Source organism: Zonotrichia leucophrys, chromosome 8 (assembly GCF_028769735.1).
Source record: "Zonotrichia leucophrys gambelii isolate GWCS_2022_RI chromosome 8, RI_Zleu_2.0, whole genome shotgun sequence".
In the NCBI taxonomy this organism is placed as follows: domain Eukaryota; kingdom Metazoa; phylum Chordata; class Aves; order Passeriformes; family Passerellidae; genus Zonotrichia; species Zonotrichia leucophrys.
In genome coordinates, this window is record NC_088178.1 from 4,843,133 (window position 1) to 4,866,201 (window position 23,069).

The window sequence follows — 23,069 nt, forward strand, 5'->3', positions numbered from 1 at the left end:
CATCATGCCTGGCACATAAAGTGAGGGTAAGCAGGAAGAAGGGGGGATGTTTGGAATGATGGCATCTGCCTTCCCAAGCCAATGTTACACTTTTCCCCAGGGGATGGCTGAGCACCTGCCCGCCCATGGGAAGTGGTGAATGAATTCCCTGTTTTCCTTTGCTTGAGCACATGGCTTTTGCTTTCCCTACTGAACTGTCTCCATCTCAACCCACGAGTTTTCTCACTTTTACTCTGCTGATTCTCTCCTCCATCCCACCACGGGGGAGTGAGCGAGTGGCTGTGTGGGCCTTGCTAGTTGGGGTTAAACCATGACACTGAAACCATACACATGCTACTTAATCCTTATGCATTAGAGCATCCCTGAAATAAACAGTTCAAAGAAACATCCTGCTAAGGAGCAGGTGCCATACTAACTTTTATAAAGGCCAAATTAGGACATGTGAGACTGTGGTGGTGTTTGAGGGTCCCCAGAATGAGGGAAGAGATGAGAATCTTGACTCCATGTTTTAGAAGGCTGATTTCTTATTTTATGATATATATTGTATTAAAAGAAAATGATATACTAAAACTACACTAAAAGAGAAAGGAGACATCAGACGGCTAGAAAAGAATGATGATAAAATCTTGTGACTGACCAGAGTCTGACACAGCTGGACCCTGATTGGTCATCAAGTAGAAATAATGCACGTGAGACCAATCAAAGATCCACCTGCCACATTCAACAGCAGTGGAATAATTGTTGTTTACATTTTGTTTCTGAGGCCTCTCAGCTTCTCAGGAGAAAAACCCTGGCAAAGGTATTTTTCAGAAGATATGTCAGTGACATGAGACAAATGCTCCAAATTAAAAAAACCAAAGGCATTACCTGTTTCAGCTTCATATAGAAAGTTTCTGTGAAGGTTTTCCTGCTGAAGTACCAGAAGCGTTCGTTGGCAGGGTACACACGCACCACCGTCTCCAGCAGGAACCTGACTGGCTCCACCACCTCAGTGACAACCATGTCCACAGCCACAGTCATGAACACACGCTTATCTGAAACATAAACATGAGAAAAACTAGGCACAGCTCAAATCTAAACTCCTGTTTCAAATTAAAAATCCTTTCATTAATGATTATATTGCACCTGTTTTATTTGTCTGAGTTCTACACCCTCCATGCCTGTTGCACAGAATGAAAGTGTGCATTAACCATCTGATAACTTCCAAAACAAAGATATTATGTCCTTGTTTTAAAGACAGGGGCAAGACATCATGCAAAGAAAACACCATTAAAGTACACAATCCCCATCAAACAAAAGGACTATGCAGAGGATAAGGTCACACTGTGAAGTGTAAGGAGTTCTGTTACACACTACTAGAAATAATGTGGTGTGAAAATCCATCAGCAGCAACAGTGACATTGGCTGTAGGTAATTGGATATGCAAGTATGCATTAAGTACGCATTAAGCAAATAACCTGAGCTCTGCCCCAGGACAGGAAACAAATTCCAGACTTACATTCCAAGTTTTTTAATCCCATCAGAGAATATAAATTCCAGCAATAAGAAACTCTGCTATATAATCAAGCACTTGTATGCATCATTGCCAGCTGCCCCAAGATGCAGGGGATGAAATTTGTAATCAGCTCACAACTAGAAGAAGGAGAATCCCAATGCCTGCTATTCATACTGCTTTGCTGAGTACAATTTGCAAATGCTTAGAACCAAAACCCCAATAACCAGGGACAGGCACATCAGCCCCAAACACTAATGTAACATCTCCAAATCAGCACCACACACTGTTCTATAAAGAGTTATTCACAACTCTGTGTTGGGCATGTTTATACAGAAAAACTCCCAGCAATGGACTCTTGGAACAATGTTTCATGGATTTAGACATGCACCATGACTGCCAAGAGAAAGTGCATACACCAAACCCCTGCTGGGTAAAACAAACACACAGATTAGGTTCCATACCTTTTGGAGTTTCCTCATTAAGTACTAGAAACATGGGCGCATTAGGATTCCACATTCCAGTAATGACATAAGCCTTCCCATCAGAACTCTTTCCCATGGATTCCTAAAAATAAAATCACACAGGATTATATTACAGTGTGCTTTGAGATCAAAAGGAGGGACATGGGGATGAGACACACTTCTAGGAACCTAAAGAAAATTAATTAATGGAATGAACTATTACTAGTATGAGTCAAGTAGATGCTTCCTGAAGTTCTCAGGAACAGTCCCTATGGATCACACAGGCCTGTTTGGTAGCCTTTATAGATAAAAGGAGACTGATATTCCCTCTCTGCAATTCAGTTAGGGATATGAGTGACTGAATGATCCAGATTTAAATATGGAGAAAGGAGGTTGAAAGGAAATCACAAATGTCTATTTCTGTGCTACAGTCAAGAAACAAATCAACTACTCATTAAATCCAGCAGTTAAATGTACTTGGAATGTGAATGCAAACAAAAAACAAAACAAAACAAAAAAATTCAAGGTGGAGTGTAGACAGGAATTCAAATACAGTAAAAAATGTTGTATAGATTTATAGGAACAACAACACTCCATAACTCATTCTTACTTATTCAGTTTTATAATCAAATAAAAAAGGGAAAATCAGAACTCATTTCAGCAACTAAAACCAGGAGAAAAAAAAAAGAGCTGGTAAATACAATAAGGCAAATAAATGAATCTGACAAGAGAACTAAATACTGATAAATAGAACCAGCAGCATGAACTGAGAAATGAACTAGGCAAAACTGGGACAACTGTAAAACCACAACAGGTCTTATGGGTTTAACACTCTCAAATTTGCCCTAAACCAGGTCACTCTAGCACTTCATAACTTGAAAATGGCTGTATTATCCACAGAGAGAAAGTAAATTGGCATTATTACAGAAAGGATCACATTGTTTTGCAGTTCTCTCAGAAGCAACTCTAAGAAATAGAATATTGTAGAAGACAAGGGAATACTTCAAACTCTGGGCAAGAATTTAAAATCAAATGAAGGAAAAGACAAAGTTTTTAGCCTCTTGGAAAAATAACAGCACTTCCCTGGCACCCAAATATGAAAGCAATTATTTGCTCTAAATTTTCAGGGAACATGCTTAACACAATACAAAAAGATCAGTTATTTGTAACAACCTAATCTCTGCTTCACTAATTGAACAAAAGCCAGGTGCCACAGCTTTTGACAAGAATTGAAATGTTTTGTCCATCTTATGATTGTAGATATCATATCCCAGGATTTAAGAAACAAACAAAGCAAAAGATATTAAAAGCTCATCTTGCTGGGTTTTCTTTTTTCCCAATCACCTTATCTTATTTAACAGGTTATTAGAGTATTACCATGTCTAGTAAATGCATGTCACTGTTCTTCACGTTTCGTCCAGGGCTTAGCAACATCCCAAAGCACCTGTGAAGTTAATTTAAAACAAAAAACAAAGGAAAAGAACATATTAGCTTTTCACAATACAAGAATCTTTGCTTGAACATAATGGACAGCCACCTACTGCTTCTAATTTTAAGAGTACCTTTCAGAGAATTGTTTGTTATTGTTATGGCAACGCTCAGGAAACAACACAACACATGTTACAGAAAAGACAATGAAATTATTTTCCAGAATCAAGATGGCAGAAACTAGCATCTGGCCTTGAGTGAAAACTCAACTGTCCCTAAAGACCATTTATAATAATGAGTTCAAACATATCAACAATTCCTACACATTAGTGACGGAGACTGGCAGGAAAAAATTCACTCTCTCCCCAGTTCATTTGAAAAATTGTTCACATGTAATCATAGGAAAAAAATACAAATGAATTCATTCTATTATTTACAATAGCACTGCTGCAAAAAAATCACAAAGCATCACAGACCCTCAAAGAAAACAACAAGAAGTAACCATTTGCTCAATTTTAAGACTTCATTCTTCATTTTTTAAATCTGAACTTGTGTGATATACAGGGCCTTGAATTCCAGTAACATCATTTTAAAAGAAAATGTTCTTGATATTTTTAAGAGGGAAAAAACCCCATCTCAAAAAATTTCCTCAGACATTCAGATATTTAAACTTCCTGACTACTGAAGGCAAAAATCCAGGCTTGAGGTCTCTGCAAATCATCTATATATTTCTCTCCTCTGAATATACTCCATTATGAATAAAAACACCAAACAGAATTATGTATGTGCAACAAACAGCAAGCTGTCTTGCATAGATTTTGAAAAACCTTAGATCTCAAATGAAAAAGAAATAATTGAAAGTAATTGCTATTTGAAATACCATGGAAAATTTGGCTTGTAATGCAGAGTTTTGTTGGAAGAATTTTTCTTCTGTTTGGTTCTCTGATAACCAAACTGCTTTTTCTCACTGACTTTTAGAACTAAGCAATATGCTGAACAATATTGCTTGGACATATGGACACCAGCAATTAAAATTTTAATAATCCTATTAACTGTAAAAGTCTCAAGATATGCAATCACTACCCCACCTAGTTTTCTTCTGTTACTTTAGGGGTGTAGGGTTTTCATTTTTCACCTCATTACACTTAACATCCACAACAGTATTTTCCATACTCATTCACTACTAGAATCACCAAAATCTAAGTGGTAAATAAAGCACTAGAGAATTATTTTGATTTATCTATATCCATAATGCAGTGTCATGTAAAGCACCCCAGGCAGCTCAGATCCAGGATTTGGATTTAGCCACACAAACCAGATTCTCTGAGAGACTAATTCAGCTGGGCAGAAGCTAACAGCATACCTACTACTTCTTGTTTCTGGGGCAGAAATGGCTCTGAGAGAGATACAACTCATAGTAGTAGGGGGATCACCAGCTCCTGCTACAGCTGCTACAGAGAAATGTAAGGTCAAGATGCAGAGGCAGGTCAAATATTTGTGACTTTCACAGACAACAGCTCCCAGATGCTGCTCCTGCTGTGCATCACTCAAATATACACAAGTTCTGATGTGTGACAGACAATATTTTTGGTCAGTATGTTTCCAAAAGAATGGGAGTCAGGAACAAGTAACCCCTGTCTCTCACAGGAGCAGACTTATGATACCTAGCAGCATCCTGCTGAAGAAGAGTCAGGGCTTCTCTTCCCTCTTATTTCAAAGAGGAAAATCACTTCAAACCAGGTCAGAACCCTCACTTGCAGAAGATGGATTTTACAGAAACAGTTGCCAGCACATTCAGCCTCTGACATGAGTGGGCTCAACCACACACCCAGGATTTAAAATGACCTGCACAGGTTGTGGGCCTCCGTCTCACTTCAGATTTGCTGGATTTCTGCACTTAAAGGTGCAGCTCTGTGCAACTGCACATACTCCATTACTTTCTAGACCAGCAGGAAAACTTGAAAGAACTGTAATTCACAACATATATTTTAATTTATAAAAATATAAATGCTACCGATAGATAAAACTGATAATATTAAGTTAACAATGTGACAGGACAAGGGGGAATGGCTTCACACTGTCAGAGGGCAGGATTACATCAGATATTGGGAATAAATTCTTCCCTGTAAGGGTGGTGAGGCCCTGGCACAGGCTGCCCAGAGAAGCTGTGGTTACTCCATCCCTGGAAGTGTTCAGGGCCAGGCTTGACAGGGCTTGAAGCAATCTGGTCTAGTGGAAGGTATCCCTGCCCTTGGCAGAAGAGGGTGGTCTTTAAGGTCCCTTCCAACCCAAACCATTCTGGCATTCTGTGATCTTAAAAAGTTTCCACTACTAATGAGAAACCAACCAATACTTTGTAATATTTTGCAGTGCTAAGGATGCCAGCCTAGACTTTAACCTGAGGTATACCTACATAACTCAGGATTCACTCTCCTGTATGACTGGTAGCAAACTATATGTAAACACCACTGTATTGAGAAGAGTGTGAATCCTTCCATCTCTGAGAATGAAAGGCTATTTCACTCTTAAAAACAGCTCCCTTAAAGCCCTTGACCATTAACCAGAATTTTCTTCCTGAATCCTATAAACAACTGAGACTTGACAGTCCCCATGGTGGGACTGAAGCCATGAAGTGCCACACATGACTCAGAAATGAACACCATCTCTTCAGCTGCTTTGAGCCAAATAAAAACTGGCAAAACCCAGGTCAAACAGGACACAAGAGCAGGAAGGGCCAAAGCCATGTATGAGAGTAACTTGCTGCATCACCCTGACTCAACCCAGGCTCTGCTGAACACCAGGAGGGAGCACATTCTCTCAGCAGCAACCAAATTTGATCTCCTGAAACCATGAGAAAAGATTTTTGAAATCTGTAGACCAGGGACCAAATTTCCTCAGAAATATTTTTTTGCATTGTAACTTCCTCTTTGAAATACTTTTGAAAAAACATTAAATTGCACAGAAGCTCAGTTTGATGTAACCTGCATTCATCTTTCATCAGTTTTGAATTTTAATCTTATCAGGGATAAGTAGATAAAATGACTTAGAAGCCTGTGTATGTCATTTCAATTAAATAACTTTTACACAGCAAAGCTTGTGAGGATAAAAATAACATCCCCAAATGAATATTCTAAACATCACCAAAATAAAAGCTAATTTCTAAGAAAGATAGTTTTACACTGGGGAGAAAAGCAATAATCAAATGCTATTCATAAATGCCTCATTAACTGAATCCTGAAGGCAAAACTGTTTAAATTAAAATTACACTGAAAATAGATAATTTTTTTTAAGTCAATGAGTAGCAAAAACCTAAAACAATGACCAAAATTTTTACTATATAGTCCTTGTCGAAAACTTAAGATTCCATTCTGAAGTAAAAGCTGGAAACTAAATCAAGAGATCAGGTTTTGGGAGGGTTAGGGGGCAAGTTTTCTTAATTCTTCTGTTTTCTTGAATTTCCTTTTCACTACCACCAAATTCTCCCATTGCTACTCTTTTGCTAAGATTGCCATCTGGTGGAATTAATTCTGTTGTGCAATCATACTTGGTGTTATTAGTATTTTCTTTCTATCACATAACTTGCCAAGTCAGAGAAAACAACATTAATTACCATTCTTTCAAAAATATAACATTCATCGTTTTTGTAAGATTTTTTACCTTTCAATGGCCAGTTCTTTGTTGGAAAGTTGCTGAACTGTGATCACCACTTTCTTCTCAATTCCCTGTTTAAGCTTGAAGTACAATTTATCTCTATCCTTTGGCACAGGGCTAAAAGAATAGAAACATTCTTCAGCAGGTATAGAACATGAATTATTAAATACAGAAAAGAGATTATACTGTCTAAATTTTAAATTAATTCAAAATTCATTAGCTTTAAAAAAACACAAGAAACCACTAGACTGTATTTACTCAAGAAACTTAGCTTGATTAAAGTTTTTAAAAGACTTCTTACTATCTTTTCCATTTACATAGGCATCCATTGAGCATCCCTAAAAGAAACGATGCAGTGAAAAGAAATACACTTAAAGAAGGTATCCTGAATTTTTACCTTTTTACAGAAAAAATACAAAGAAGAAAATTGTAACATCAAACGAGTAGTTTCCTATTTAGAGCATTTCTGCTCAAGAAAAGAGGTCAAATGAATTTTTTTGCAACACTAGCTGTGTGTGTGGAAAGTAGCTGTGTGCTTTTTCCAAAGAGATTTCTACTTTTCTCTTTCCATTCTGATTACCTAAAATTTCCTTTCCCATCATCTTCTTTAACTTCTAAGGAGACACTGAAAGTGTACACATCACTGTCTGGTGTGGGAAGAACAAAGTCCTTCACGTGATCAGATGCTTGTTTGGAAGAACGCTTGAATGCCGTGGAGAAACTATACAAAATTCGGCTGACCTGCAAAAAAGCAAAATCATTCATATTTTGATCAAAAATAAGGGTGTTTCTAATGAGGCATTGTGAGGTTTTTGAAGGTCAAAAATCACTTGCCTCTTATACTCAACACAAATCATGCCTCATGTACCACAAAGCACTCAACATCACGTGTTCAATAACCAAGCCATTTCAGTAACAACCTCTCCTATTTCCATTCCTGATACATTCCCCGCTCATGTCATGCTCAGTGAGTTAATATAAATTAGATCAGAGATTTGGAATGCAGCTCATTAGAGGACCTGCATAATGTACTTTTCAAGTTGTGTTTTTAACAAAACATACAACCTGCTCTGGCAGATGTCAAAACCCAAGGAGATTTTTTTCTTTTTCCACCTTAAAAAGACCATTACATAGTTCTTCCTAAAACATCTAGGGCAGAGTACTGTAACATGGTTCTTTCTAATTCCAAAGGTATACAATGCAATTCCAGTATGAAACATTCACAAATGAGGCCTGCAAAAGCCCCAAATGAGGCTTTCCAAATCGTCCTATTTCAGTGCACTTCGGAATTTTGTTAAAATACTAAAAGCAAAAACTTAAAATTATAATATATGTATTATAATTATTACATAATTATAATATATTATTATTTAATATGTATAATATATGTAATATTATATTATTAAAATTGTAATAATTAATATATGACTAGCTGCACATTCTGCAAAATTCATTCATTTGTGCTAACACATTTTTCAAGGCACTATACATCATTTCCACATTGGGAATAACCTCTTCAAACACCTGTATCCTTTTTCCCAGTCACTGCACACCACAGAATACTTACAGCTTCTTTAATCTCACAGGAGAAAACATGGATCTGGAACTCTTCTGTCCCACAGCTGCTCTCAGTGAATGCAAAGCAGTCACTCTCTGAAGTCCCATTTTGTCCCCTCACACAAAACAACACCTTATAGATGGGAAATGAGGCTATCTCCGAATTGCTCAATTGATTAATTATTCTGGCAAGAAAAGGAACAGGGCAGATCAAAGGAACAGGTCAGTAAAACAGACAGGCATACCTAAAAGGCTTTCCTGTAATTAGATAAATAAGAATCTAAACTCTAATTACTGCTAAATTCAAGTAGAAGAGATAGGCAGCAGGAACAGAAATGTTACGCTTTACAAATTAAAGGTGTAAATGTTCCTGGTTGTAACATTGACTCAATTTCTTTTATATGCCATATTGCAGACAAACACAGTACCTAGATCAGACAGTAAACAATGACCATTGTTTGTGAAAAACACACTAGAAATTTAGAAACCAGAGAAAATCCTAAAAATGTGATTTGTATACAAAGAAAATGCAATTAAATGAATCTAAAAATCTGTTTAAAAAATCATTATGAAAATTAATTCCGAATCAACAGGACTTAGCAAACAACACCACCACAGCTTAGCAAATGCTGCTACATTCAGGAAAATATTTAGCACAGATCTATGACTTCAGCCAAAATTTTAAAATACTCTCAAACACAAAACCCAAGGAATATTTTAGAAACTTAAAAGCGGTAGTGGTGTTTCCGAACAGACTGGTGGATAGTGACTTTTAGAGAACAACAAATGTTATCCTCTATCTTTTCACTACTTGTCCATGTGCACATTCACATCAAGGACTAATAAAAATTAGTCACCTAAAATCCCAAACCTGTAACAATAAAAATATAGGCCTAAACTAAAGGCAAGAAGAGCCCTGGGAGGATTCAGCACACTGTAATTTTGGTGGGACATGATAACTGGAACCTCACAGGACAAGTATTCAGACACCAGGTATGAACACACTCCTCAAAGCCAACACAAGTATCACCTAAACTTTGATGGAATGTGTTATGTCACATGTGGATTCAACTTTTCAGTTCTGTGTAGATTCTTAGGCAGTCCCACAATTACTGATCTCAACTGAAATGAAAGACCAAAGGAACCTTCTGGGTCACTTGCAAAACAGCCCTCCTGAATGGCCACACTGAGTACAAAAAATAGGCACCCTTACATCTTGTGTAAGGGTGTTACTGTTACTGTTGTGACTGTTGCCATTGTAGAAGTACAGAAATACAGTATTTTCTGATGTCAAATGAACTCAAACTGGGTTCAAAGAAAAAAGTGGAAGAAAATAAATATTCTTGAAGGGCTTTCTCTTCCTCTACAACATGATAGTCAATACATAAACATAGCTCAGGCAAGAAAGGAAATCTAATCATATCCTTCAGATACCTTGATATCAGAGCTTAAAAACAAATATCTTGGATATTGAGATGTTCCCTACTTCTGGATGCAAAAATGCTACAGGTACATCCTGATCAAGAACCTTTGACTACCTCATGACTAATTAAAAGACCCTTCTCACATGGTAAAAGCAAATCTTTTCTAGCTCAAATCTGGAGATTGTGAGCACTGCCACCATGAGGCAGACATGGGTCAGAGCTGGCTTCTGCACAGCAATGGCTGGAAGCAGAGACTGGCACCTCAATTCTGAAACATAGATGGGAGAGTCTAAACTGACAGTCCTGCAGCCAACCCAAGACCAGAAGGACTCCTGCAACTCATGGACCTTGGAGACATCGACAGACTAGGGGGGTCAGGAGAGCACAGGTATTACCAGCTCGCCCTTTCCACTACCTCTCTTATTATCATATTGGAACAGATATTAAGGTAGAAAGAGATATTTTTGTTGACACTCTGTGGTAGCTGGTACAGCAGCCATGTACTGCATGGTAAATATGAGCACACATTTTGCTGCTTCAGAGGAATTGCTCAAAATTAACTAACTCTCTTCAGCAAGAACCTCAGGCATAAATCCAGCAATTCTACTTCCTTGTGCAAGTAGTAAAGTGAGAAACCACTTCTTATGTGTCTGCTTAAGCAACAAATGAAACTCTTGTGTGTTACCTTACAGAGCCTTCCGGAATGTTTGGGACATAGAGTGTTACAGGTAAAGGGGTTTGACTTGAGGACTTCATGTTTGCCATGGCATGCAGAGCTTCTGGTTCATTCCGTGGGGCTGACACCTTTGTACAGCCCAAATAAGTCAGTTTGTTAAACAGCACACTGTCCTCTTCCAGGGGTTCACTGGGAGAAGATGGCCTTGGTGCAGAGATTTCTGAAAATGAAGAAAACACTTCTTTAGCCATTTGCTTTTATTTCCACACACTTTTTCTTTCCAATGAGTTCCACAGCCAAATCTCCTACATCTTCCAGGAAAGGACATGAGAGCAGACAGTTCAGCTCCAATAGCAACAAATCCATTTGACAGCTTAATATTACTGTGAAGTCTGTTCTAATCTAATTCATGTTTCCAAGGGTGGCATGGGGACAAACTGCATTTTGATTCTCTTTAGCACCACAGAAACACAGCACAGACATTCTGAATCTTTCTGCGCAGCCCCAGAATCACAGAACCATAGAACATGAAGGGGCTGGAATAGACCTTGAAGATCACCTAGTCTGTGCCCTGTTACTTCTATTCCTTACTACATATTGCCATAATACTTAGAATCATGAAGGGTGCAAAACTGAATTATTCCTGTTGGGACTGGAGTGGGGCAAGAGAAACATTTCTACAAGTATTTCTTTGTTCATTCATGATAAGGGTTGGGTTCTGTCTGAAGAATGTCAAACAGGAAGACAGTAAGGTACGTTTCTCAGAAATACAGCAGATATGTAATGAAGAGAAGGGTGTTTCCATTTCATATAAATTATTTCTTTTATTTCCAACAGATGCTATAGGAATTAGCTGACAGAAAACCACAGAAGTGCCCTGCATGCTGTTGAGGTAAAAAGAATTATAGGTTAAAGAACAAAAAATGACCACAGCATTGTATCCCTATTATATGTAACAGAATGCATGTGTTTTTATACTGCATGTTTTCTATATGTATCTATAAAAGCTACAATATATTTTACTTAAAATATATACAATATTGTTTACATTAAAAGCTTTCAGTCCTCCCCATTCCATGAAAACTTCATACACCAGGCAAGTACCATAATCACTCCTAGCAAATATCAAATCCTAAGCCAGCATTACTGCTACCTGGTGACACCATCAGAGGTGGCCAGTTCAATCAGTTTGCTCAAGGCATATTTCATTTGTAGGTAGCACTATCCATGAACACTGCCCTGAAACTTCTTGAGCTTCAGCAGCAGCAGATCCACCTCAATTATCACACACTCAGAAACTCACACAATCCTCAGTCCCAACTAAGCCTTGGCTGAAGGAAAAAGGAACATTATTTTGACCAAAGCAGAGCAGTTCAAGGTATCAATCTGGTAACAATCTATTCTTATCTATAATCTTCAACTAAAAATAAGAGAAGGCCCCAGTTATTCTCCAATATAATTTTGGAATGAAGCTCTGGAAAGCTTTCTATTTATTTTAGGGTCAACTTGAAACTGCATAAAGAAAAATCCTGCCATGTGTGATGAAGGGAGAAAACACTCAGGCAATACCTGTAGCAGAAGGGTCTAAAACAAGCTGCAAAGCTGGCTGGGCTGTTTGTCCTGCTGACCCATCTGCAGCTGCCTGGCCACTGCCATCACTGAATCCTTCTGGGAGTGCAGTGACATACTGGTCCTTCTCAGAATCCCGCAGGATCTCTTCCATTGCCTTCTCCAGTTCCTCATCTCCATTTGAAAATATCTGTAAGCAGAAAGAGATGACATTTTTTGAAGGTACTTTTAGTTCTACTTTCACTATCAGTTTTCAAATATATAGCCCTACTAATTGCAAAAGTTAAGAAACTTTGCTGAATGAGACAACAAACCAAGAATCAATAAAACTGAATTAAATATAATCCAGTGTCACATCCCCTTGCATAAAACGCTGATGTCCTCATTGCTAATACAGAACCCATTCATCAAAAAACTACAGACTTCTCTTAGAATAACAGATTTGTGTATTTAGAGCCTCCACTCAGACTAGAGATCAATAGACTTTGCTATAATTAGTCTTAAAGAAAATTTTACTTTCTTAGTCATATCCAGCCCATTTCAGTTGCTTCACCAATTTTCCCACACAAGAGTGGTGCAAGCCTAAGGAAAAAAAATTGGAGATACACACTCCCTTAAAGAAAAATAGAATCGTTCACAACTACCAGCTTTTCAGACAAAAGAAAACCACAGCCAATGCTGCATCATGGATTCTGCCTCCAGCCCAACAGCCTCTTTCTAGGTTAAAGAAGCAGATAATGTCTAATACAGACAGAAATTATCAGCTGTAAATAACTGTCAAACAGTACAGCAAAGACAGACTAGGTACTTACTGTCATTTCAGGGGGAACAAAGTCCTATTGTTCCAAGCAGAGCAAAACCAGTACATTGATAAAATACAAATTTAGCCATTTAAGCTGTAGTAGCCAATCAGCTGTCACCCAAGAGCAAAAATATTCTGCGATTTAGAGGTAGAAATCTCTTAGAAAAGGTCTTACTCGTGCCTAAAGTAGCACTAAGCAGGAAAACTAAATTAGAAACTAAAGTGCAAGACATGGTGTAATCTATTCCTATATAGTCTAATTACATGCTTTTAAGATAACAGTCTCTGATCCCTAAATAAAGAATATTAAGCTTTAAACCAAATCTCATTCTTTGTAAAGTATTTTACCAATGTATAGATCCACAGAATACAACAAAGCTAACTCCCAAAGAAGTTATTAAAAGAAAACCTGAACTGTCACTTTTGGACAGATTTGTTTAATCCAAGCTGCTAATTTCACTGGTAGTCAGCAAGGACAAAAATTACAGTCTAAAACTCTCCTTAAGCACACACCAATTATGCACTCTTTCCATCAGTACAAACCTTGCCACACATTTAAAAATAAAATCAGAGCAAACCTTTAGCCGTGGCTTCTCATCGTTTCCAGAGGCGTCCTCAGATTTCTGATGAACCAAGACAAATTCTTCATTAATTAACGTGGATACAGTCTCAGGAATCCTGCTGGCTTTGCTAAATGATGTTTTGACTTCCATCTCAGGTCAGTATTCTCTTCCTGCCACCAGAACCTAATAATGAAAAATAAATAAACAAATTATTAGTTTTGAAGTTGTACACAGTATGTTAATAGATACAATATAAAGATATTGTGGAATAATAAAATACTTAAGATTATACTACTGTATTTCTCAAACTCTGATTTCATTGGTATATGAATTGATTTATCTGTGATTTAACAGCAGTGGCTGTTATCTATGCATACAGATAACAAATGAAGAGGGCTCACCCCAGAGCTTTGACTTCCCCTGTTTTTCATCTTCCAGAATCTGCTTCCTCTACCTCCCTAATTTGTGCCCCTGGTTCTCCCTCATACAGGTATTTGCCTTACCCAGAGTGTCACAGATGTCATGTGAAGATACAGATTACCTGAAGGCTAATTTCCCAAAAACTGCATATTAAGTGTATGCTCTCCACATAAAAACATCATTTAGCAATCACTTATGTTAGGGGCTTTGGTTATCCTTTATATCTATAGGTAGTGAAGTCAAAAGTGATACTAAATCACAATCAGACCCTTCTCACCTAATTTCCCTGAAACTACCTGCAATAGGTAAAACTAACCACACCATTTCAAAATATAAACATAAAGAATATAAATATAACCATAAAACTAAAATATAAACAGTGAAACTATAAATATTACAGCAACCAAGAAAAAGTCTTCCTATCACTGCACAAGAAAAAAAAACAAATCTAGAAACAAAGAGAAAGGGCAAAATACTGTTCAGCCTATACATTACAAGTTCATATAAAAATACAGAGCTGAAATATTCCAAGCCTGCAGGCATAAGGACACCTATTGTAGGTATCCACCAAATACGGCCAGCATGACCTACCTTAACTCAGAATGTCTTCCCTCACTCCTTAGAGAATAAAGAGCTGAATCTTAGACTTTTTTTTCTTATCTATTTTTATATCTTCCGTGTCAAAAAAGGGAAAATATATTTTCAGATTTTATAAAGAGCATGCACTTCAACATATGGTCTACTTCCATTCCAGTTTCCTGAAAAACACTGCTCTGGCTGAGTGCTGGGATGTATTGTGCTCAGGAGTCAGAGTTCTGGTGAGTCACAGCACAGGGGGAAAAAAATCTGTGACTGTCATTTATGGGAGGAAAGGGCCCAAGGAGGAACAGCTCAAGCCACATCGGCTGTGAGCAGAACAAGAGGAGGTGAAGCTTCACCCTGCCCTTCCCAGCAGCAACAAGGAGCAGAACTGTACCACTTTTACTTCTCTTCCAATTCCAATCACCCAGGGATCAAGAGAAGAATGCTGACTTAGGTCTATCTATAGGGAACCAGAAAAACAGCACAGGAAAGAACAAAGACATGCATGTTCTCCACTGTTTTGAACAGGTGTTACTTATGATGTTAGCAGGAACAGAAAGTTTAGCAATTTCAAACCAAAAAAAGCAATTGTAGGAACTAGACAACTTTCAATACTGTAGTATTTTCTATGATTTTTGAAACTACAGTTAACATGCTTTTGCCTTTTCAAAGACTTGGCTTAGCATAACTTACATGCAACTCCTCAAAAAGCTTTTCCCTCTCCCTAACCACAGTTTCACCCATAATCCCAGTGAGGGTATTACATGTAGGAATCCCAGAAAAAAGAATTCAAGTTCTTTAGATATGTGACATGTACAGCATAAAAACTCAGAAGTCACTTTCCAAAAAAGCCTCTAAACAACAGCTGGAATACTCAGAGAGCAGCTACAAATCTGGATGAGCAGTTTCTCACACACTGACATCTTTCAGATCTCCAGACCAACCACAAACAGGAATATTTTCCTGACAGATGATGTAAGCTGAGTTCCACCCAGCTCATATAATGGACTCACTGCTACAACAGATTTTGCTTCAACTTTTTTAAAGCATCTTTACTTTAAAGACTTCCTTGGCAAGAGAAAGACAAGGCTTTACCACACAAGATTTTAACTATGTCACAAAAAGTTTATTAACTCCATGTATTTTTTTAACAAGTGTTGTAAAAACATTGCTAAAGAGCTTGTCTGCAATAAAGAGTAAATCTAGCTCAAAATACTAATTCCAAGCAAATCTTCTATATGGAAGTGAAGGACAGCTATTACAGAACTCCTTGAAGGCAATGAAAGGCCAATAGTTAAGGTCCCTAAAACCAGTATATCCTGAAGAATCATTATTTTTGCAGTGACATCAGCACTGGAAAAAACAAAAAGAGGTGACTGTCAGCCACATTAGGAGCAAAGGCCCCACTATCAGAGACCCCACCTCCTCCCACTGCACACTTCTTATTGCTGCACCTGATGAGGACAAAAATAAAGCCTCAACACTGCTTCCAGCCCATCTGCACAAAGGAGGGATCACAAGACACCCTATTTTGACAGGTTTTTTGTGTTTTAATTTTCCATTTATTTTTGAGCTTACTTATGGCAAATTAACACAGAAACTCCAATGGTTTCTTTGGATGGTTTTACTTTATTTATTATGAGTCAAATGTAGATTGCTAACACCAGACTATCACCAGTTCTTCTTTCTGCAATCAAGTAAGAACCAACAGGCACCATGTGAACTACGAAGTGTTTTCTGTAGCAGTAGTTCAATAATAAAAGGAGGAAAAATGTACCATTTGTAAAGCCAAAGAAAAGTAGGGTCATGCAAATACAAAAGCATACTGGCACACTAAATACTTATTCTCGCCCCATATTGGGTAAATGGAGATTAAGAGAATTTCTACTTCCTAAATATTAACCCAAAAGTAAATTTTATACACATTAGATAACACGGAGGAGCTCCTTATTCAGGCCAGATAAAATCAACTGCAAGAAAGTGCATGGCATGCTGTGAAATTGAGTTACAAGGCCTTTAATATGTTTAAGAGTGTACTCCAAGCCTGCCTTTACAAGCAGCTTAAACCACCACAGACAGTGCAGACACACACCTTTTTCTATACACAACTACCTGAACTGGATCAATCAGCACCCCAGAACCCCTCATTCCAGTCCTACATTCCAACCTACTGTCAGTGCTCCCCACCCCAATGCAGTACAAACAAAGAAACTTTAGCTTCAGTTTGGCAGTAAAACACAAACACAAGCAGGTCAGGCATTTGGGAAAAGCTTTATTCACTGTATTTTATGATCAGTCTTTGACCAAAAACAGGTTTTAATGCCAGAGACAAACTAACATGGTCAAGTCACTCCTTCAAACTAAACAATTTCAACTCTAACATGAACCTTACTCGAGAGTATAGCTGTGATTCGCATGAAGACTACTGAGATTTACGTCACCTTAAGTGAGAAGAGAAAAAAGAGAAAAATTATATAAAGAGAAAAATTTTGTATTTTTTCCTTAAAGACATATGATGTAATATTTCAGCCAAGTGCTTCTGAGGAAAAGCAGTAAAAAGAATACAAATCTTTCTAAAAGAATAATGCATGAATATTTTTTGAGGTAGAGAAAAACATCTGAAGTTTTTTTTTCTTAGTAACAAGAAGAGAGATCCATGCACTCTGGACTTTCCAGTCATCAGCAGTCAGGTGATGGCCACTCTCACTTCCCTTGTGCCATTGGCTCTAGCCCTCTTTTTTACTCACCACCAAATTACTCACTTCAAACCACCCTTTTCCTACACATGTAAGGAAAAAAAGGACAGCTGACATACTAGACATGAACAAAATCTAGGAACAGACTCCTATTACTAAACTCAAGCATCTCACTTTTTTTAATTGTCCTTTTTGAGGAAAAGTTTAAAGAATGTAAGAAGTTATTTCTGACCGCATTAGTCAGAACATATAGAAGTTGTTCAGTCCATAATCACATCAGGTTTACTCCCTGATAACCTCAACAGCTGAATGCTGGCTCAGAATCCTGAGGAATTAGGTTTACCATTTGCTTTACCAGCTTAAAGTTTCTAGGAGGGCAGCAACCAGCAGTGAGGAGCTGCCAGTCAGGGACAGGAAAGAGCAAATCCAAAGCACTTCAGCTGCCTCAGCTCCAAGCCAGCTCCTTAGCTTGAGCTGCTGGTGGAGTTTAGTTTAAACTACTGGTGGAGTTCAGTTCCAAATGAAAAATACAATCTCTGTTCTGCCATTGGTGATCCAAGGATTGCAACCTCAGGTCAGATGGTGCCTTCCCAAATCCTCAGAGCCAGGAGTCAGAGTAGCTCCTCCGACAGCATCTTCCAAAAGATGGCAACAAATTCAGCTGTCAAAGTTCTCCTCACAGCAGGGAGCACTGGGAAGTGTGTACTGCTACTGTGAGGAAGTCATTGCTACAAAAGAGGTACCTTGAACAGTCATGCTTCTTCCCACAGAGAAGGTATCTTCCCCCCATCCTTTGGTGAATAATATCACACACACACAAAAATCAGGAACAAATACACAGGAGGAATTTTTTCTAAACTCAGTGAAAGAAAACCTACTATGATAAAAGAATTACATTTTTTAAAAATAAGAATTTCAGATAAGGTTTTTCTGACAAACAGATTTTAATACCAAAGAACTTTTGAAATACAGTGAAATTATTCAGACATAGTTTCAAGAGAGAGTGTGTTTGGAGGTGTGGTACGATGTGTGGCTCTTGCTCCAAAACACATTTTAAGCCATAAGGACAACACAAGGTCTGCAGAAAAAAGTTGCTTTTGTCTGTGAGCTTCATGATGTAGATTTGGTCAAGCCAACCTCTGTGATGTGCATCAGCTCACAGTGGTTTGCTTACACACAGTCCTGGATAAAAGGTAAGTAAGCCCTACCACTTGGACTGTTTTGGATCCAGTGATCAAAACTTACTTTCATATATGTTCAGTACTAAGCTGTGGAAGGCTCAAACCCAGCAGCTTCCCCACTTCATTCCAGAGAGGCACCCCAAGTTCACTACAGCTGCCTTTGTATAGCAGCCTAAGTGATTAAAGAGCAAGAGAAGGTGAAGAACAGTGATTCTAGAACAGCCAGGGGGATTCAGCACTGAATCAGAGCAAGGATACAGGACAGAAACACTCCTGATTCCTTCCCCCCATAACTCCTCCATGTACTCACACTGAACCCAGACTTGCAAAAACATATCACATGCAGAACACAAACACCTAGGCAGTGATGGACCATGAATCCATGGGATTGCAGAGCACCACAGGCCAAGGCACTGCTGCAGCATACTCATCATCACAGGAGAAAGAATCTAAGCTTCTGGAAAGCCACTGGCTTTGCAGAAGGAAACTGCTTTGCAGACCTGACAGATTGAAAAACTTCCTCTGCAAACTGGTCTCCTAAAGTAAACATAATTTTTACATGAATCAATCTTCTGAAGTAGGCATCAGACTTTTTTGTATTTACTTCCAGTTTGTGTTCAATATATATTTCAAAGTTACTGCCCTAGGCCCCTGTTGGTTTGTGGAAAGTAAAAAAAAATAAAAATTAAAAATTTTGCTTGAGTATTATAAGTACCCAAAAAATCAGAAAATGTGGAGCTATGAAAAGACAGCAATTAAGGGAGACAAAGGTTGACCCATTTTAAGCAAGCAACAAGAGATAGGTTTTGAAAGGAAGTTTCTTACCTGCTTGAAAGAAGACAATCAAAAACAGGCTAATTCATACTTTTTTTTAGCAGAGAAACATTTTTTTAGCAGCGAAACTTTTTTTTAGCAGATTGTCAGCTTGTCTGACAATTTCAAACTGCAAAAAAACCCCCAAAACCTGGGAAATAAGTTATACCTATTTTCAGAACTATGGTTCCCCAAGAGGATCTCTGGGACCTTTATGAAGAGGAAAGTCCAACAGAACTATGCAGAAATTTGTCTTCTGCTAACTGAAGTCTGAAGCAGAAAAACACCCCAAAAGACATGGTTTATTCCCTTTTTTGAGCTACAGGATACAGTTCAGGACAGCAAAATGAGCATTAAACTGAGGAGCCTTGCAATCACTCCATGACTCACATTTCCAGATGGCTGAAGTGGTGTGGTGACTCTCTCACCCCTTAGGGAACAGGACAGTGCCTCACACACAAACACAGAACAGAAACGCATCTAAACTCTGGATTAGCCTGGCTCCTACCCCATGAGCTCCCTGCCTTTAATGGGAACACCTTCCCCAGAAAGCCACAAGTGCTGCAAACACACAAAGCTTCACCTTTCTATGCTTCTGCCCTGGAAGACTAAACAATCCGATAAAATTCCATGATTCTCTACATTGAGGCACTACAACTCACCAGCTGCTCCAAAACCCTCTACTCTGAGTGACATTTGCAGAAGAAAATTCCAGATGTCATAAAATCATTTGCTTAAATCTCACTGACCACAACAGCACTAAAATTTAAGCTTTAATCTCAACTTCTCTCTGCGTAACCTTTTTTTATGAGAAACTGTCTCTGAGCTCATACTACAAACTGTTGTATTATCCACAAATTGTTTCCCAGTCTTATCTCTGGCAGTGAAATACTATGTAAAGAACATAATGGAAAAACCAAACAACCATTTATTTGGCTTACTGATATGATTTCCCAGGAATAAAATCAACTTAATGAGCAGCAGAGCAGTATCACTGTATGTTAAATACATACATATATGTAGATAAAAAATGCTTATTTCCAGAAAAGCACTGTTAAGAACAAAAATCTTGTCAAATAAAAAAAAAAAAACTAAACCAAAAAATCAAAACAAAGCCACAAAAAATAAAGCAAAAAACCCCACAACTAGAAAGTAACCACTGGCTTATTTTGGCAACTGTCTCCTCTGAGAAAGCAAACCCCCACTATGTAGCCAACAGCAAATAATTAGTCTGTTCATGATGGCAAACTGTTTGGAATTGTTGTACTGGGTGCCTAGATACAGAGGTTTTTCCAGATCCTCTTACACTTCAATAGCCAAAATCAATCTCATAGCCAAAGAAGAGCAATTTAAGGGAAACAGACTCAAAAGAGAGCTACACAAACAAGAAAATGTCTGTTCTCCTTCAAAAACATACTGCATCTGCATCTCCTCAAATAAATGATAAGCAGCACTTGTCAAAAACACCTCAGTGTGAATACTGAGACATTTAGTGCAAAGGAGAGAACCAGCTTTCCTGACTTGAACCTCTGTGTTACACACAACCCACTGAACCACTTAAATATTACACAGCCACAGTGTGGAGCTGCTTGAGGGGAAAAAAATACTGCTTTTATTTAGCTTAAAATTAAAACCACAGAGGTAAAGATCCATTCCCATAGGAATGGTGGGCATATGGTTGGTTCTGAGCTGGAGCATGACTCAAGCAAGGCAAACTGTAAAAACTGATCTCAAGGCTTGAAATGTACAAATTGGGTGGCAGAAGCACCATGAACACTGGATGAAATGCCAGGTAAGTGGAAGCACGTCAGGAAAGCTGCTGGCTACAAAGGCAGACACCCAGCAAACTGGGGGCTTCCTTCTGTTTACTTGTACAATTTGAGCAAGCAGGAGTCATGGATGACAAGCTACACCTCAAACAAAAAGTTAAAAACAAGGTTGGTGGGATTCTTTTGAACAATTATTTAAATAAATTTGCAGGCCTAAGATTTGTCCACCCACAGAAGAAAGACATCAGCAGGAGAACAGAGCACACACTTGCCTCTTCCTGCCACAAACTGATTCATGTTTCAAAGTATAGTGGATGTGAGCTTATCCAATTAGTGCTTAACTAACCTAAGGAAATATATTTTATTCTCAGCCACTCAGGAGAAACCCCTCTCTTCTCTATTTATTCCCTTCCAAAGAGTATAACAGGTAAGTGTTTTGCTACTCTATAGGGATGTTACCAGTCTTTATGTGTTTAAAACAAAAATAAGCCAACGAACCACACTTTATACATCAAGTTCTGGTAAACAGGTTCATTCATTTAAGCAGTAGCTCATTCTGCCTCAAGGATAAAGCAACTCTAGTACACTTTCACACTGTTTCCCTGACACCAACTGAAAAATAACACTTGAATTTGTGCAGCCAGTAATTGTTTTTTAACTTTGAAAAGTTGCATACTCTTACTTGCTGCTTTATATTTTCCAAAGCTGGAGATGGCAAACCCAAATTGCTTTTTTTGTCATTGCTATACGATGCTGGCAGGCAGCATTCAAAGTGAAACCAATCACCAGCCAAGTTACCAAACTGTATCACCACTCAAAAATATAATGACCTATATTCCAGATGAAAGCATAAGCATGATGCAATCCTTGTTTTAAGGAGATTATTCAATGGTTTATTCCCTAACTGTAAAAATAACATTGTGGGTCTAATGCAACCAGTGGAACAACCTCTGCCCATTATATAAATTTAATATTTCAACCAGGAATTTTCCTCACATGCCTCTACGTCCAGAAGTAATCACATGATGTAGAGCAAAAGAGCCCATATGGAAGAGCAGTGTGAGACCAGGCAGCAGAGATCCCAGGTGCCAGCCCTCTTCTGTGCCAAGAGTGCCTTATCCTGTGTCACCACGACACTCAAACCCACTGGAAATCCTGATTCCCTGCCCTGCACTGACTGCCTCCAGGGTTAGTAAAATCCTTGTTCCTCCAAGGCAGAATTGGAAGTTATGACAATTATTACCTTGAGGTTTGCAGTGTGCATTCTGGGAATAAATAATGGCAAAAAATCTTGCAAAAACACAGCAAAAGCAATTCATTTTCTTGATGCAATTTTCTTATCTCACATTAGCCAAGAAGCATGAACAAACCCAGTACCTATCTGAGGAGGCTGGCTATCCAGAGCAGTTTGGATTTTAAGTGTTTCATCACAAGTGAATAGATAAATTCACTTGATTGTATGAAAGAAGACACGAGAAGCCAAAAAATCTTTGTTTACTATGCCTTTTTTTCTTAATCAGAATGTCTCTCTCAAAGTTTCAGAGAGCTTCCCAAATATTATCACATCGTACCATCAGTTTCAACATAAATGATGCATGATGTTTATTAAATGTAGACATGAAAGCTTACTATCCATGTTTACATACTGAATACCCCCACAAAATACTTTTACTTAAGGAAGCAAAGTCAAAGGCAGCTAATCTAAAAGTAAAAAGAAAATCACAGAAAGGTGAAATGGTCAAACAAAAAGGCCATGCTCTAAGAAGTGGTTATATAAACCTGTCCTTTCCACAACCTTACTTTCAGCATCCCGCCCCTCTCTCCTTTAAGTTAAGAGTGTTAAGTTATGGACAAGCTGCTACTGAAAGGTCAAACACACAGTTAAGAGACTGCAACTACCAAAGGCAGTGTCTCAATCAGCCTCAGAGCCAGAGAGGGCAGTGCTGCCCTGCCAGGAACAAACCCATGGAATAAGCAAAGCA

General features: G+C 38.2%; 1 protein-coding gene across 4 annotated transcripts in view; it reads right to left on the reverse strand.

Moving 5' to 3' along the window:
• Window positions 1-23,069, reverse strand: part of RABGAP1L (RAB GTPase activating protein 1 like) — a 229,596-nt gene that overhangs the window by 196,353 nt on the left and 10,174 nt on the right. For all 4 annotated transcript variants that reach the window (XM_064719782.1, XM_064719785.1, XM_064719784.1 and 1 more), the window contains 9 exons: window positions 13,642-13,809; window positions 12,262-12,451; window positions 10,702-10,912; window positions 8,603-8,777; window positions 7,616-7,776; window positions 7,042-7,152; window positions 3,334-3,400; window positions 1,957-2,059; window positions 868-1,034 (listed from right to left, as the gene is read on the reverse strand). In XM_064719782.1, coding sequence (XP_064575852.1) covers window positions 868-1,034; window positions 1,957-2,059; window positions 3,334-3,400; window positions 7,042-7,152; window positions 7,616-7,776; window positions 8,603-8,777; window positions 10,702-10,912; window positions 12,262-12,451; window positions 13,642-13,776 — 1,320 coding nt within the window. In that variant the 5' untranslated portion in view covers window positions 13,777-13,809. The remainder of the gene's footprint in view (window positions 1-867; window positions 1,035-1,956; window positions 2,060-3,333; window positions 3,401-7,041; window positions 7,153-7,615; window positions 7,777-8,602; window positions 8,778-10,701; window positions 10,913-12,261; window positions 12,452-13,641; window positions 13,810-23,069) is intronic.